A 17,637-nucleotide genomic window follows, 5' to 3' on the forward strand; every position below is an offset into this window, starting at 1 on the left:
CCAGAGCAGCCTGCATTTCATTTTTCTGGCGATATACAATATCACAATATATAACCCATGCAAAGCTCTTTTAAAGCAGAAGACAGTGGCTCACATTTTTCACTGGCAAACAATTTAAAAATCCATCAGACACTGGCCCATGCAAAAGTTTCAGAGTTACAGGCAGACAACAAAAACACCAAACAAAAGGGAGCTGGCCAGAGGCACTTGTCTAGTTCTTACCTGCAAAACCAGGGCTGCTAACTTGAAGATGGTCTCGCTGTCCACTTCTATTTGACCCTGTTGGTGGAGAAGGAAAACATCACTGAACACAGGGCTGCCTTGAGTTGTAGCAAATGGCTGTGGAGTACGGGAAACTGTCACAGCTTGGCACCCAGTTTACGATCAAATGCAGATCATACCATTGCAGGGGAAGTGGGGGGATGTGCGTGCGTGCGTGTGTGTGTGTGTGTGTGTGTGTGTGTGTGTGTGTGTGTGTTTAAACTGGAGGATTTTGTTTAGAGATCAGCATTTGGGAAGAAGCACAAAGGACTCTGAGGCTGAAAATTCAGACAACTTCTAAATGAATAATTCTTCTATCTCTACACATTCATTTTTAAGCTCCACAGATTGTCCTAGATTCATTTATTATGAGTTTTCCTGAGATAATGTTTTTCTGTGTCTCAGCATGGTGACTTCAGTACACACACACACACACAAATACAAATATTATTAAAACATAAATTCACTTCTGTGTCCATGACATGTTATTGAGTTAATATTTGTTCATTCTAGATAAAACGGAAAGCCTTAAAAATCAGTCACAGAAAATGCTTAGAAAACTAAAATTCTGATGCTTTCTACTGAATTCAGATGGACTCTAAGTTATTATTTTCCCATCATATTATCTTTTCATTCTCCAGGATCCCCGAGAAAAAACTGCTATCTTGGGCCTTGGTTCATAAGAATGTTGTTTGGGTAGCCTGGTGGGGAGGCACAAGTGAGTGAGGAGGAGCACTGCCTGTCAGTACCTATACCTTCAAATGTGGCAACATTTGGGCATAAATACTGTGTTGCGTGATATTATAACTGTACTGTGGTACACAGGGATTTGTGGGGGAGGGGGGTATTAAACCCAGGGCCTTTATGCTGAGCTATGCCTTTATATTTATTTTTAATTTTGAGACAGGGCCTCATAAATCTCTAAGTTGCCTATACTGGGCTCAAACTTATAAGCCTCCTGCCTCAGCCTCTCAGAGTGCAAAGATTACAGGCTTGTGCCACCAAACCTGGCTTGGGAGTCTTATTTTAAAAATATATGGTTGGAGATATACATACATACATACATATACATACATATATATACATATACATATACATATATATACATATACACACATACATATATATATATGTGTGTGTGTGTGTGGTATGTGAGCTTGTAAGAATTACACATCCAAAAACAATTCCACCAAGCTCCTCTCCTTGCCCAAGCCCAGTATAATTTGTTCTTGAAAATGCAGAAACCTTAAGCAATGAAACTCCTGGGCCTGAAAATTGCCCTGCACTGTCTCTTTCTTCCTGCTTTCTACCTGTTGAATCTGAGCTGGGACATTTCCTACTTATCCCAAGTACCTCAGGGGGTAAGTAAGTAGCTTTAAATAAAGGTACAGTAGAGAGGTTTACAGAGGTAGCTATTGACAGTGAGGACTTCCGAAGGATTAAGATTATTTCTCAGGTTCTAAGTGATTTGATTAGGGTTCTCAAAAAGCAAACATAATAATAAATCTTATACAAGCCATAAACTAAAATAGACAGACAAGCCCAGGAGATCACAGTGCTAGCAGTGAAAATTACTCATGTATCCCTGATATTACAAAGTAAAAACAAATTAATTTCATCCTCCAACATACAGGCCTGCCTTCTGAAACCTGAGGCAGAGGATCTGCTTCAAAGTTTTTTGTTTCCAGAGTGGTCAGACCCCAGCCTTGGAATTCAAAGCTTGCCTATCATCTCTAGAAACTGATAATCAAATCACAGACAAGCCAGGTTGGTTGTAGGCATCAGAGGCTTCCTATCTGTCCAGCAAGAGACAGAGATTTTCTAATCTGGGGAAAGATAATGAAATGCTTAATTCAACAGGTGAGGTGGATGTTGATCAGATGAAATTTTAGAGAGGTTAAATTTCTTAGGTTCAAAGAAAAAGAATCTCATAGAGTAGGAGGGAGTGAAGAGAGGAACTCCAAAGTATCTCTGAGTTTCAATTAGGCCAGAATTCAAAGCTTAAAGTCAAATTTGTCTTATCAGGTTAAAGAAGAGAAAAAGGGCATCATTTGGGGAATATTTAAAAACACAAACTAAAGACGAATAAAATAAGTGGAAAATTTCTCCCAACTCCCTTGACCCCCTAGTGACGCCCTTTCCCTTCTCAGAGCCTCAGATGAGTCATCTGAAGAATATTCTAGACAACAACTTTTCAATTTAGTAAATGGAAGTTTAGCAGACAGATAAAAAGACCCAAAGCAGATAATCTTTAAGAAGCTGCCAAATAATTCTCCATCTTGGGAGGGGCATTAAATATTAAAAATGCTGAAATAAGCAAGTGAAGCATGACGAGTACCAGGCTCAGACAGCTCCAAAGGCATGGGGTGCAAATAACCAACTCCCCCTCGACCCAACCACAGCCTGGCAGGGGACGGTGGAGTGGGGTGAAGGAGAGGGGTCTCTCAAACTCTCATACCAGGAAGTGAAGAGAATGCATAGTTCAGCAACTTCCCACATTTTTTTTTCTTTTGGTTTTGGGAATCAAATCCAGGGGCTTTGCATTGTTCTACATCCTCATCCCTTTTGTATTTTTTATTTTGAAAAAGGCCCTTTGCTAAGTCGCTAAATTGCCCAGGCTGGGTTCAAACCTGAAATCTTCCTGCCTCAGTCCCTCATATTTTTCTAAAGCCCTCTGTCCCTACCTAACCTTCCATGTGAGGACCACTGTTCTAAAAATCTAAAACAGCAAATTCTGAATCCTAATACTGATTGCCAGTATCGCTGGACTTGTTCACTAAACAATGCACCAATTAAGAATAACATCAACTAAGAATAACATTTGCCTGATTCTCAGCAATTTCATTTGGTGAAATTTAACAAAGAATTTAAAGAACTCTAGAAGTTCATGCCTGAAGGGCAAAAGTTCTTTGGGAACTGCGGACTGCCCAGGATAGATTTCTTTTACTTCCAACCCTGGTAATAGAAGTAACCTTATAGGCACTGGGCAAGCTAATACTTGAGAGAGGATCTCCTCAAAGAGCAATGTAATGAGATCCAGCAATGGGCTTCTGTGACCATCAGGATACACAGAGAAGAAGAGGAGTGAGAGAGATGAGGGACTGGGGGCATGAGCAATACACGGCAGGGTCAGGTCCCAGCGCCGCACCAAAACAGCTAATCCAGCTGCTTTAGGAATTCAATCACCAGGTCACTGGGTACAGGCTCCACACTGGACATCTCACATTTGTCCTTGGTTTGTCAGCTTAGTTGACCAAGACACCATGCTAATGAGGTAAATCGTAACTGTTGATTCCCAAGGAAGAGGACTGAATAAAATAAAGTTCTAGAACCTGAAAGGGAACTTAGGAAAATATGATCTGGTTATGTTACAGATGACAGCACTGAGCACCAGGGACAGGAAGTGCACCATCCTATCCTCTGATGTGTGGGGACTCCAGACTTCCAGTTCAGGGCTCTTTCCATTCTACTATGCTCTAGTTTTTAAATGTTTTTATTTTTATTATTACATGTTTGCCATACATAATGACTGCATTCATCGTGGGAAGTTGGTACATAGTTAACTTCCTATGACTCCAGGGCAATCTCTCACCAGGAATCTTCTGCTTTTGGTAAAAACAGAAATCAGGTAAGACTGCGCAAAAATGACCCCAAGTGGTTTATTGATAACATGCAGTCCTGGCAAGAGTGGGGTGCTGTTGGGCTTGGTGTCACATGCCTGTAATCCCAGCACTAGGGAGGCGGAGGCAGGAGGATCACCATTAGTTCTAGGCCAGCCTGGGCTACCCAGTGAGTTCATAGTAAGTTCAGAACTACGTATTGAAACCCTGTCTCAAACAAAACAAAACAAAACCACACAACAACGAAAGAATGGAGTACCACTTGGTGATTGAACCTATGGCTTCATGAGTGACCTCTACACAAGAATCTTCAATAAATAACTTGGGTCAAAGAATGATTAGAAATAGGAAAGAATATTTCTATAATCACAATGTATCACTCCATATGTTACTCACTAATTACAAAGGGGAAAACACTAGCTCTTCACTGGAGAATCTGATAGATACCACCTTGATTGGGTAATCAGGGTGCACCCATGATCATGCAGCAGCACCAGTGCCTTCAGATAAGGTGTGCTGAGAAGGACACACACTCACCCCTGCAATGTGCTGTGTTGCCAAATGCAAATATTCCACAACTAGAAAGCTGGGTGGAGGGAGCTCTGATTGACAGCACTTGTCGGTTCCCATGGTGTAAAATAGTTCCATCATGGCTGATTACAAGCCACCAATACAACTTCACAGAACATGGGGTTGGAAAGAGATGTGAGAATTGGCTCACAAGAGCTGGTACAAACTGCAGCACACCACTGTGGAATAGTTCTGTCAAAAACAAAGAAATCACTAGGCCTATAATTCTAAAATTCAGGAGGCTGAGGCAGGAGGAGTGCCATGAGTTAGAGGCCAGCCTGGGCTACACAGTAGGTGCAAGGGCAGCCTGGACTACAAAGGGAGACCTTGTCTCACAAAGCCAAAAACCAAATCAAACCAAACCATCTGTAGATCTAATCATAAGAAACCATGATACAAACCCAAACTGAGAGATGTGCTACCAAACATCTGGCCCACACTCTAAAAATGCCAGTGTGACGAAGGTCAAAGTAGAGGACTAAGGATCATCACAACTGAATGCAGTGTTATCCCCTAAGTAGAGTGGGCAACCGAGTCATATGTTAAACAACAGTATGGGCTCGATGTGGAACACTCTGAGTGTGATATAATGATACGGGTACACAAGGGATGCCCCTGATCTTGGGAAATATTCAGGGGACAAACTGATATAATTTCCATAACTTACTCTTAAAGGGTTTAGAATAAAATTACACACACGAGGGGAGAAAGAATAAATGTTAAAAACTGATGAATTTGACTCGATGAGCATACTAGTATTTTTGTACCATTCTTTTAACTATTCTAAAAGTTTAAGGTTATCTCTAAATAAAAAGTTTGTAAAATGTTTTTGGATCATTTTTCCTCGAGTGGTGGATAGCTAGGTGTCTTGCCTGACAAGTGCCACTCTTTTTTCCTGGGCATAATATCCCATTCTTTTGGGGATTTACTTATTTTCCTATTCTCCAGTAGAAACACAATTATTATTTTGGGGGCACATGATGAAAGCTAGTCCAAAGATATTCCCAGAGATTTCCCAGATTGGAACCAGGGAAAGTCCCTACTCCCTGGAGAAAGGAAGACATGACCCAGAGAATACCAATGACTATAGATAGAAAGAAAGAAAGAGGCTTCTTGGCAATGGCTGTCAACTACATCTTTTGCTGAGTAGGGCCAATATTAAAGTCTAGTTAAAATTCAAAAATTGATAAGAATCATGTCTTAGATGCAGTTCAGGGTACTCTCACTTGGTTTACCAGTAAGGTACCAAGCAGTGCGATGGACAGATGGTATAAGGACACGAATGAATGGGTGGATGCTGCTCTCTGGATAGTGCCTGATTCTTCCTGAATACACATCTACATGGCAGGGAGGAATCCACCAGGTCAGACGAGAAGATGGTGGTTTCTATGTAATCAGGCTGGTGGAGGAGACAGGTCAACACTTAAGACCTACCTATTACCTTCCAGGACAATTCTTCCTTAGGAATGGAAGCAGTCTTCCCTGCCTGGTTGCTATTTTCTGGGGATGAGTAAACTGCTCTACTCCTAGAAGATCAGGTCATAGCTACCATATCTGCACCTACCTCCTACCCACATCTTTTGAGTACACGAACCAATACTTTTTCCCTCCTTGTCCAAGTTAATTGTCAGAAATATTTGTGAGAATGGTCTCCATGATATGTTGCCCATTCATTCTTCTAGGTCAGGGTTTTGCAACTTTAGAACAGTTGACAATTTCTGAGTTAGGTAATTCTTATTGTGGGGAACTGTGCTGTGCATTATAGGGTGCTAAGCAACATCCCTAAACAGCTTCTCCCTTGTGGTAATGACAAAAAGGTCTCCAGACCTTGGCCATGTTTCCTGGAGTGCAGTTGGTGCAAACTGTCCGTAGTTAAGAACCACTGCTCCAGCATCTCTAAGTTTTATTCTTGGATTGAGCTAGCATCAGCAGAGGCCTACATATTGAACCATAAGCTTTAATCCAGATAAAATAGCTTGGAAACTGTTTCCGCATTACTCCACTGTTTTATGTTGAGAAATAATATAAGAAACAACCCTCAGATGTCATTATTTTCATAAGTCCAGGTATGTTATTGAGGATATTGTTTATTACATCATACGGATGTTGATACATCCTTTTATGGGGACCTGTGGGAGAAGTTGCTAGCTTCAGCACCAGTGTGGACTATGTTCCTTCTAAGGGTCTCTCTGTTTTTCCTTCATGATGATGGTGAGTTATGTAAATGGTCAGAACTCCCTCACTGCTTTGGCTCTTAAAATGAATTTCAAATTTGTGGGCTAAATGTTTTATACTGCCGATAGTAAATATTTTATGGTTATGTTAATCTCAGCAGCATCTATTTCTAGTTTATTTTCTTATTAAAACATAACCATGGTTTCTTTTTTGTTGTTCTTTATTTCATCACTATTTTTACCATATTTGTGGGTTTTTATTTTTTTTTATTGTGTTTTGCATAGCACAACCAGATATCTGCACACACAAATGACAGATCTCAAGACACACCTCCATGAATGCTGACACCCAGGATATCAAACACTCTCACTAATCTTTTCATCTTAGGGAAATGTATATATTTTTATAAACCACACCCAAGCAGTAAAATTATTTTGATAATTAGAAAAGTGTAAAATACTACTGCAAAATTATTTCAATGTGCATTCTCTGACTACAAACCGCTTCAAGTGTTTCTTTTGAAATTGTGTATTATCTGCTATTACCTCTGTGTGAAATGATCCTTTGTCCCACTTGTTTCTTTGAGAATTTGTTTGATTTTGAGTTGTATATGCATTTCCAATATCAACACTTTGTCTCATTTACTAGGTACAATATGTGTCCTTCAATCTCTTCCCTCTTTTAGCCTGTAAAATAGATTGGTCTGAGGCCTCTCTCCCCAGCTGGAAAAACACACGGGGCCTTGAGTAACTTACTCTTTTTAAAAATTAGTTCTTAAAAAACAACAACAGAAAAAAACCTCAGTTCTTCATCTGTAAAATGGGAGAAGATAATATTAACTTAACTGAGTTGTTTAGAGCATTAAGTAAAGTGCAAATGTAACATATTTATCACAGAGCCTCACATTCAAAGCTTCTCTTAATGCCATCCTCTGACCAATGCTTGATATAATTAAAAAAATTTTTTTGAGACAGGGTCTCATTATGTAGTTCTGGCTAATCTTGAACTCACTGTGTAGCCCAGGCTGGCCTCAAACTTGGGGCAATCCTGCCTCAGTCAAGGGCTGGGATTACAGGTGTGCATCACCACGCCCAGCTTGACTTAATTTCTTAAATTCTTCATATTATTACACATACTTCTTTTTTTTTTTTTTGGGAGTGGGGGATCAAACTTGGGACCTTACACTTACGAGGCAGGCAGCGGCACCTCTGAGCTAAATCCCCGGACCAATATTTCTAGATTATCTACTTTGTTCTAGAACACTTTGTGCACATTTTCTGTAGTTCTATAACATTTAATCACTTCATGATGTCTTAATATCTGATAAGATAAATGCCTTAAAATTTCCATATTAATCTTTGACATTTCACTTATTTTCAAAGAAATTTTAAAATAATTTTGGCAATTTTCAAAAAAGATACAATGGTTGTCTTCCCCTTTGGAACAATACTCACTACTTTATATTTTCCTTTATAAATGGGCCTCACTTTTTCATCCAACTTTTTATCTGGTTGTTATCATTAGGCAGGATCATTATTATTATTTTGAGTGTATTACTTTGCATTTCATCTCTTCACCAAAGTTATTAATTTCAGTAAGTTTTAGCCAGTTTATTTCCATTTCTGGGCATATAGTAAAATTGTCTCTCAATAATATTCTGGTGTAGTTCTTTGCAATATACATACATGGTGTACACGATTGCACTGTATGAAGTAGATTTTTTACTTAACACATTTTACTGGACTCCTCTCCTACACTGCTGGGAGGCTATACATTGGTTTTGGACAAACCCTTCATGGCAGGGTGCCCTAAAACTTAACACAGACTCACACTACAGCCCAGCAATTTATCTAACAGACATTTGTACATTTGCCCACTAAAATACAGACACCAGGCCAGGGATTTAACTGAGTGGTTCTGCCGCCTGCTTTGCAAGGACAAGGACCCAAGTTTGATTCCCAGTACCAAAAATAAAATAAAATAAAATAAAATGAAAATAAAACAAAAGACAGACACCAACATCTTCAAGGCAGTGCTCTTTATGACAACCAAGCACTGCAGGATACTCAGTGCCCATCAATGGGTACTCCCATGGCAGTGTATTCCTACTACGGACTACAGCTCAGCAGTGACAATGAATTAGTTGGCAGCAACTACACACAAACAATATACACACAAACAATATGGATGAATCTCAGAAACACAAGTTGAACAAGAAGCCAGACAGTAAAAAAGCACATATCGGATGCCTCCCATCATGTAGACATCAGCTAACATAGTAACTGCAGTTAAAAGTCCTGGTAGCAAGAGGATTAATGACTGGAAGAGAACATGTGAGAGGCTTCTCAGACGCTAGTAATGTTCCTTGATAATAATGGTGGTTCCACTGATGGGTTCCACTTGAGAAAGTGCACTGAGCTGTATACTTAAGTTTCATGCATTTTTTCTGTATGTTTATTTATACTTCAATACAAAGTTAAACAGACAGAATGCCTAATTTTACTAGTAGCCTTTTCTCATCTTACTTAATGGCAACTCCATCCTCCAAAGACAGAATCAGGCATAGGCTTGTGCAGTGAGCACCCTGTCCAACTATATTTGGTGATTCTATTTAAGCCTTTTATACATTATAAACCTTACACATTTTCTTTATGTGTTACCCTACCTGCTGTCACTCCTGCCTACTAGGTCAGATCTTTAAGGGCAAGAATTTTTAGCTATTTTGGCCACAGCTGTACCTGTCTAGAATACTTCCTGTAATACAGCGGGTGCTCAATAATATTTGTAGAATATCAACTAAGAGTGCTGAAGTATAAAGATGATGAGGAGATTTATATCTTTCTCTTTGGAAAGGGATGCTTCTTGCCTTTCTTGATTTACTGTATAACTGATTTATGTTGCTCTTCAATTCAGAGTAAAAATTCCAGTTTTTCTAACTGTGAGCATATAGACCTGGCTTCACCATGGTGGAAAACTGTAAGCACAGCACTTAAGCAGCAATTCTACCTATGCAAACGTGAGACACTATACACAAAGAAGTGTCAGATAGCAAAAGGTCACTCACTCTCTGGCTTCACTTGTTACATATATAACAGGTAAATAGTAATATCTGCCCCTATACTTCACCGATGTTTGAGCAAGAAAAGAAAAATGAGACACAAAGATACTTTGAAAAGGTAAAAAGCATTACCAGAAAAACAAACAAGTACTGGTGTTTTTGTGGGTGTGTATCATAGTTTCAGGACATAAGCATTATGAGCAGAGTATCTGGGCAGACTGCTTCTCAGAAACTTGATCACAGTGAAGATAGGAGCATGGAGGGAGCAGGAGTAGAGCTACTTTGAAGTGTGTGAATTAGTGTTTGGCTGTGGGAGAGGAATACAGATGAATATTCGGATATGGAAACGAGGAAGAAGGGAAATCTAGCCAGACCACACTTTCTCCAGCTTCAGCCAAGCCACAGTTTGTGCAATGTATTTTTATTTTTAGACAGAGGGCAGAGAATTTTGTTCTTGGGATGAAATTCTGACTAATTTAAACCATGTCATAGTTTGTAGAGACCATTCTCCACTAAAAGGAAAAGTGGCTGATTCCAAAGCTATGGCAGCAAGGGTACAAAGAGAATCTGGGTTTTTCTTATTGTGTCATAAAATAAAAAGTGGTCTAAAGTGATGGGCACAAGCTGAGGGGGACCCAGGATTCAATTTAAAGGGGATTCCATTGGCCAATGTGGAAGCAATTTGAGCATCAAAATGAACTACAGGAATGATAAATACACTGAATAAAAAGGAATTCTTGAATCCAGGCTAATGGCTGAAAAACGTTTAAAAGGATATTGACAAAGGAGAAGGGATAATTATTATTTTCAGATGAATGTTAAAAATGTTAAAGGTGACAAGTTGGAAAACTGCCTTTTTCAATTGGCATAGTACTAATGACTTAGGCAAGTTCTCCAGTGCAGGCCAAGATCCTTGCGTTAAAGACTGTCAGATAAGGTGAAGGTAAAACAATTTCTTTGTTCATCTTAAATGGAAGACGTGGATTCACAATAGAGAAAAACCTGGTGGATGCCGACTTCACTCAAGGCAAGACACTCCGATATTGCCTGCCTCCGGTGAGGCGCACTGATGGGACACCACACCATGTAGACAGCATCTCACAGTGAGATCATTATTAAACCAGTGGTCCTCAAACATCGATGTAATGCAGAAATACCTGCAGAGCTAGAAGAGGGCAGAGAGGAAGGCCAGGCTCCCAAAAGTGGGAGAAGGATGATAAGGGCAGGGGGGGATCTCTGTATCTTCCCCAGGTTCCCAGATGATTTGGAGACATGCCCAATGTGGTATGTATTGAATCAGACAAATCCACACTTCACAAATTGATAGACATTTTGCAAAGCAATTGGCCTGAATTCCTCAAATGCATCAGTGTAATAAAGAACAAAGGAAGACTAGACTTCTGTCTCTGATTTCAGAGGAGTCTGTGGAGTCATGACAACTACATGAAATGTGATCCTGGATCGGACCCTGGGCCAGAAAAGGGGGAAAAGGATACAGAGAACATGAACTATCAGAGCAATTTGAATAAGGCTCTATATTATATAAAGGTTGTAAACTATGGTATTAGTTAATGAAAACCTACATTCCACCTGGGCAAAGGTGATTGTTTAACTCATCAGTGTACACCCAGCCTAGCACACATGGGATGTTCAATAAATACATATTTGTTTTTCAAAATGCTGATTAAATTTCTACAAGAAAATACAAACAGTATGTTTTTTATTAAAGAAATGTAAACAAACAGTTTATACAAACACATTTTAAAATTACATCTTTGAAAAACCCTGTTGCTAGACTCCCGTAGCCTTGAGCATAATCAAATCTCTTTCTTTTTCTAATTTTTTTTTGTGTTAAATCAAAGGCTAAGGAGTTAGGATAAGTTTCTGATACATGATCCTATTATGTTTACATGATTCTTTGTGGTCTGAACAAAGTTCTAATTAAAACTATTTTTGCTGAAGAAAAAATTCAGCCTCCATTTCGGACAATAAATACACATTTTTAAGTGAACTAATCTGTAGTTTTAAAATACTAAATGTTGTGATGCCAACGCCCTACCAGATGATGCTGGAAAACTTATCATCAGGCTTATGAGCCTTTTTCCCCTCATTTCTCATTTTTACTTCTCCCTATTTTTGAGGATCCACTTTATCCCTTCTAAGCCCAGGAAGAAGAAACTGTCACGCCGTCAAATGTCAGAGACTGGCTCCACCATTCTGCCAACATCTGAGCCCTCTTTATGAACTCTTGTGCCAACACATTTTCAAAGCAAGGGAGTGAATGTTTATGAGACTGCCCTGGAAATTAGAGGTGTGGTGATCTACAGCCAAATTGTTAGGTCATGCAAGATCGGCAGGGAACATAACTAGGTCAGGCTCCACTAACAAGCATGGAAGTTCCAAGGCACCCACATGTGATCCACACAGGAGACAAATGGAGAACAGACAAATAACTACGATTAAATGAATACTTAGAACCGTGCTCTCAGCTCCTGTATGCACCCTTACACATTATAAGATTACACACACAGCAGACTTTAATTACAGCATTCTAATTACATAAATGCACCTTGGCACCAATTTACGATGACAGTTTCAATTTGTAGCAGCAGAGTGTTCTGATGGAAAACCAGTCATTTGAGAAAAAGAAGAAAAAGTGCAAGGTGCTTATAAGATAATCAAAGATGATTAGAGGGAGAAAAGGATGAATCAGGAGAAAGAAAGTTGTGGTCGTGATGTTAAAATTAAGCTTTGAGTAAAGAAGCCCTGTAAATATACAAAGATACTTTTATTTTCAGTATTGATGTGCACCCATCGGATTGGGCCTCCAGTTAATTTTTTTCCCAATAGCGTATACTAAATTTAAATTATTTTCCCTTGCATTCTCTATGTTCTAATTGTGGTTATGCACGTACACTCAAGCACTTGACAGGTGAGCACATTTTATAACACTGGCCTCTTGGAAATTGTGGAAAACATTGTCAATAACAACATAAACAAGGAAGACTTATTTGGTGCTTACTATCTGTTCTGAGAGGTTTATGTACACATTAATTCACTGAATCCTCGGGGCAACCCTGTGCGAGGTAACGGTCACATCTCTGCTTTACCAAAGCTTAGGTGATAAAGTAGGTTGTTGCTTCAAGTCATCCTGCCAGTCGGGGGTCTTCAGGGATTTGAAGATAGTCAGAACCCCCTTCTCCACCCCTCCTCTGTGTCATGACTCAAGCCAGCCTATGATTTGTCTCCCTAGTGAGTGAATAAACAATCTTGGTTGGTGTCCAGAACTTCACTTTAGCCAAAAGTAAACTGTACTTTTCTAAGGCACATATTACCATGTTCTTTGTAAATTTAAAATTGTACCATTTGTGGCCAATTCAATAGGTTCACCTCAAATGAATACCTTTATTTCTTAACGAATTCACATTGTAAAGGTTCTCCAAAATGGCATTCATGTTAGGCCTACTTAATTATGAAATGGAAGTCTTCAACTCAATTTCTTCTTTCTGAAAATAGAAGGTGGCTCTTCAAACTTCTTTCGGGGACTCATGACATGTGAAGTATTCCAGAAAGGCAAATGATATTGGTAATTTATATCTAAAGTAATGAGAAAATGCCATGTAAGCTCTTTTATCTTTTGGTACCCAAATTCTCTGATTTAAAGGTTTTATGTTTTTGCTGAATGGAACATCTACATCCTCTTTTCTTCTGTCAAATATTTATTGTAGTATTTTTATATGATTTTATTTCTGAGGCACAATTTAGCTGCATTACAATTCTTATAGCCCATTTCTGAAATGATGGTTCCTCAAAAACATCACTACTAGGTTTAAATGTTTTTGGATGATCCATATTAAACCACACTACTATAAAATACAGGTCTTCCAGTTGGACTTTTAGAAATTCTTCCCAATGTATTCAACAAATATTAGAGTGCCTACTTGTGCTGGCAATACACCAAATAATCAGACCAAATAATTCGGTCTTTGGAAATTTACCATGGCTAATGATAGGTGAATGAAGTTTTCCTTGTCTTTTACTTTATGATTGTGCCCTTTTACCTTGGTAGGCCTGAAGCTTTTTATCTATGAAAAGGATGAAAAATTACATTTCTTCCCATCCTCTCAAGGAGGTGGTAAAGGCAAAGGACACAGCACAGATGAAAAGGTCTGAGGATTCGGGGTTTAAAATAGCATGTGTTATAAGCTGTTATTACAAAGACTTTGATTCCCACAAATGCACAATGTAGCATACATCTCAGTGCTCATCATTTAAGACAAACACAATTTCAGTTTTGGAAAAACCACATGAAATATGGTAAGGTGAAATATCTATTACAAAACTTTCAACAGCTCTTTAAAATACAGTATTGCATTTCTTTGTTCTTCATGGACTGGCTAGTTTCCAAACTAGCTCTAATGTTTGGTTTACTGACTACACTTGGTAAATACTGGTTTGGGAATGACTGGGTATTAAGAGAAAGCATGTTCACCAATCTGTAAACAAAACTTACAGCTTTCAAAATTCAATTTCTGCTACTGGCTCTCAATTATTTCTGTATGTTAAAGTGGGTTGAGGATTAAAACATACCCACATATATGCACATACACACACATAAGTTCACGTGTGCAAACATTCCCAAATCTCAAATGATAACAAACCAGCCAGGTTAGCAGATAGATATGTTGAATATACACAGTGTAACTGAAAAATATGGTATGTGTTTAAATTTTTAAAAATACAGTAAAAGTCACATTGCTGTTAATCCTCCTCAGAATACTCCCCCTCACTTTGAACACACTTAGCCTATCCTTCCTGTCACTTTCTACAGCAATTCGGGAAGTCCTCTTTCCTGAATGTTTTTAGTTGCACTGTCCTGGCTGCTTCAATGTCCTGAATCAATCAACTCAAACATTTACCTTTCATGGTCATTTTGACTTTGGGGCATGGTGCCAGACCCTGTGAATAAGGTGGATGAAGGCACACTGCAATATTTTTATGAGCCTGCCTTTCTGTTGGATGGTTGCATTTATTGTATTTTTTTATAACACCTCATAAAGACACTCATGAAGGAAGACTTCCAGAACTGCTTCAGAAGGTGGGAAAAATAATGGGATAAGTGTAGTCAAAGCAAGGACAAGTATTTTGAGGAAGATTCATGGCAATGTCTTACACTGTAACAATTTTTTAAAAAATTTAACATTTGTCATTTTTGGATCATTTCTTGTGTATTAGCTCTTGGTTACTATCAGATTGTTGGCTGGGGAGTTTCATGGAATAATTCCAAGATAAGAACCATGGAAGTGCTGCTGACAGTTAGGGATTAGTTACAGATGAATCTGCTTCATGTCCTGTTAGGTTAAATCCAGCTGAGATAAGTCCTCTTTTTTAAAGTAGTATAAATATAGATAGTGTCAAGTTTTTCCATGAATGTATACTTTAAAAAAAAATCTCTGCCATGCACAGACAACTGGGACTGTGCTAAATTATCCAAATATCTTCTAAGTTTTAGGAAAACAATGCCTTTCCAAACAGTCACATTTTGATTATTCAGGAACTTGTCATTGACTTGAGTTGACTGATGTATCCATTTTCCCCCTAATTGTCCTGTCTTATTGCCCCCTACAAGGTAGCTTTAGCTCTACCAAGAAGGAAAAAGAAAGTCAATTACAGTCAGGGCTGAATGGCTGGAGGGGACATTCTGGAAGACTTGGCTAATGGGCCTTTAGGACTAACAAAATTCCCTTTGTGTGCACACTCACTCATGCCCCTTCATCTTGGAGGCAATCAAATGTTGATGAGTATTTCCTTGGAACAGTCAGAAAGATGTTTGACTCTGAAGAGCAGAGAAGTGTGTCAACCTAACCTTGTAGCTGATTTTACAGTGATTCTCTGAAATGTCTCCAAAAGGTACTTAGAGCAAGTACAGCAGCAAAGGGCGTGACAACTATGCCGAGACTCCAGCACTTTACAATCCGATCATGCAATGCTAAAATCATATTCCAATAGGGTCAGTATATTAAATTTCAAGGTTACTAGTACAGTATCAACTCTGGAAAATTGAATTTAGGAACAGCAGTTCCATCTTAGGTCATGAAAACAAAATAAAATTGAAAGCTGAAAATGACTAATTTTATGGGTCTTGCTCAGAATTGATTTTCAGTTTGGCTTGATCTGTTCACAAGCCCATTTTGCAAAATTTAATCAATTTAGTTGCTAGTGTAAACTACACTTATTTTGAAGTTGATTGAGGGGCTCTCATGTATGCCAGGCTCTGTGGCAACAGTGGGGAGATAAAGATGAATCCTGGCCTCAAAAGTCAGTGCAAGGAGTAGAGTAGAATAGTGGTCTGCAGAGCCTGGGAAGGATGTGGGGGATGGTGGTGGAGAGGGGCCGAGGTGAGCAGGCAGAGGGGCGCGGCTGCCCGAGGGAGTGACTGCTGGAGTTCTACAGCACAGCAGATAACTATGGCTGAGAATAATTAACTTAATACTTCCCAAAAGCTAGCAGAAAGGAGCTTGAATGTTTCTAACAGAAAGAAATTATGTAGGTCTGAGGCGATACTTACCTTGATGTGATCCATTATACAGGGTATACATGGATGCAAATGTTACCCCATAAATATGTAGAAGTACTATGTGTCGATTAGAATATATTAATGAATGGATGCACATTGAGGCAATACTCTTAAGTGAAATAAACAGGACACACATGTGTAAATACCGAGTAGTTTCTCCAGGTGAGAAACTGAAAGTGTCAATAAGGACTAAAAGGTGTAATAGATAATGTGAAATAGGAAGAAAAGGGGCAAAGGGGAAGGGGAAGTGGGAGGGGTAGGGGAAAGGGAAGAAGGGAATGGAATTAATATGAGAAAATGAAAAAATGGAAATAAAGTCTTTGTAAATAGAGAGGGATGGAGGGGTTGAAGGGAAGGCAGGGGAATGGGGAAAAATAAGAACCAAGAGAGATTATGTAAAGGTGCAAATTTCCAATGATGAATGTCATTGGACATATACCAATAAAATAAAAATTTTTTAAAAAGAATATATTAATAAAAAGAAAATTAAACAAAATGGCATATGCACATGGGAGAGTGACAGCTGCATAAAGGAGTAATTTAACAGTATAGGGTGAATCACAGTAAGTATTTAAAGGATGTTCTGGAGGTTGAAAGAATTTAAGCCCCATATGAAATGGTGGCAGACAAGAAAGGACAACATTGCTTAAGGGGCAGGACTCCAGAGTTGAGTTTTGAAAGATGAGTGGAAACGTGCTAGAGGGAAAGGAAGGAAGAGAGAGACACTCAGGAGAACAGGTATGGAAAAAAGAGAAGAACATTCAGTGGAGAGAAAAGCATATAAAAAGGGCAAGGATGCCAGCGTGTTATGTACTCCTGTAATCCCAGCACTTGGGTGGCTGAAATAGGAGGATTGCAGGCTCAAGTCCAGCCGGGCAATTTAGTGAGGTTCTGTCTCAAAATAAAAAATAAAAAAGGGCTGGAGATGTAGCTCAGTGAGAAGGCTCTATCTTCATTGCCTACTATGGGGCGGTGCGGCTATGGAGCAAGCCTAGTATATGAGCAATGAGCAGTTATTTCAGTATGACCACAGATTAGAAGAGGCCTTGCATGTCCTGTTAAGGGGCTTGATATGTAAGAATAGTCCAGGAGGCCCTTTATCTGCGGATTCTCCTTTGTGGTTTCAGTTTCCTGTGGTCAGTCATAGCCTAAGAAAAACATTTTTTAAAAAAATTTTAAGACATGGTCTTACTATGTAGTCCAAGCTGGCCTTGAGCTCATGACCTTCCTGCCTCAGTCTCCTGAGTATTGAGACTATAGGCATGCACCACTACACCTGGCTAACAGTCTGAAAATCTTAAATGGAAAATTTCAGAAATAATTCAGAAGTTTTAAAATGTGCACCATTCTGAGTAGTGTGACAAAATCTTGCATAA

At 39.0% G+C, this 17,637-nt stretch overlaps 1 protein-coding gene across 8 annotated transcripts in view; it reads right to left on the bottom strand.

Annotated features, from left to right (window-relative positions):
• Frmd4b (FERM domain containing 4B) overlaps positions 1-17,637 on the bottom strand; it is a 351,908-nt gene that overhangs the window by 70,236 nt on the left and 264,035 nt on the right. For all 8 annotated transcript variants that reach the window (XM_087182007.1, XM_087182006.1, XM_004854187.4 and 5 more), the window contains one exon: positions 223-279. In XM_087182007.1, coding sequence (XP_087038133.1) covers positions 223-279 — 57 coding nt within the window. The remainder of the gene's footprint in view (positions 1-222; positions 280-17,637) is intronic.

The sequence above is a fragment of the Heterocephalus glaber genome, unplaced genomic scaffold (genome assembly GCF_053883595.1).
Source record: "Heterocephalus glaber isolate CG9 unplaced genomic scaffold, H.glaber_assembly_v1.0 deba00001472, whole genome shotgun sequence".
Classification (NCBI taxonomy): Eukaryota; Metazoa; Chordata; class Mammalia; order Rodentia; family Bathyergidae; genus Heterocephalus; species Heterocephalus glaber.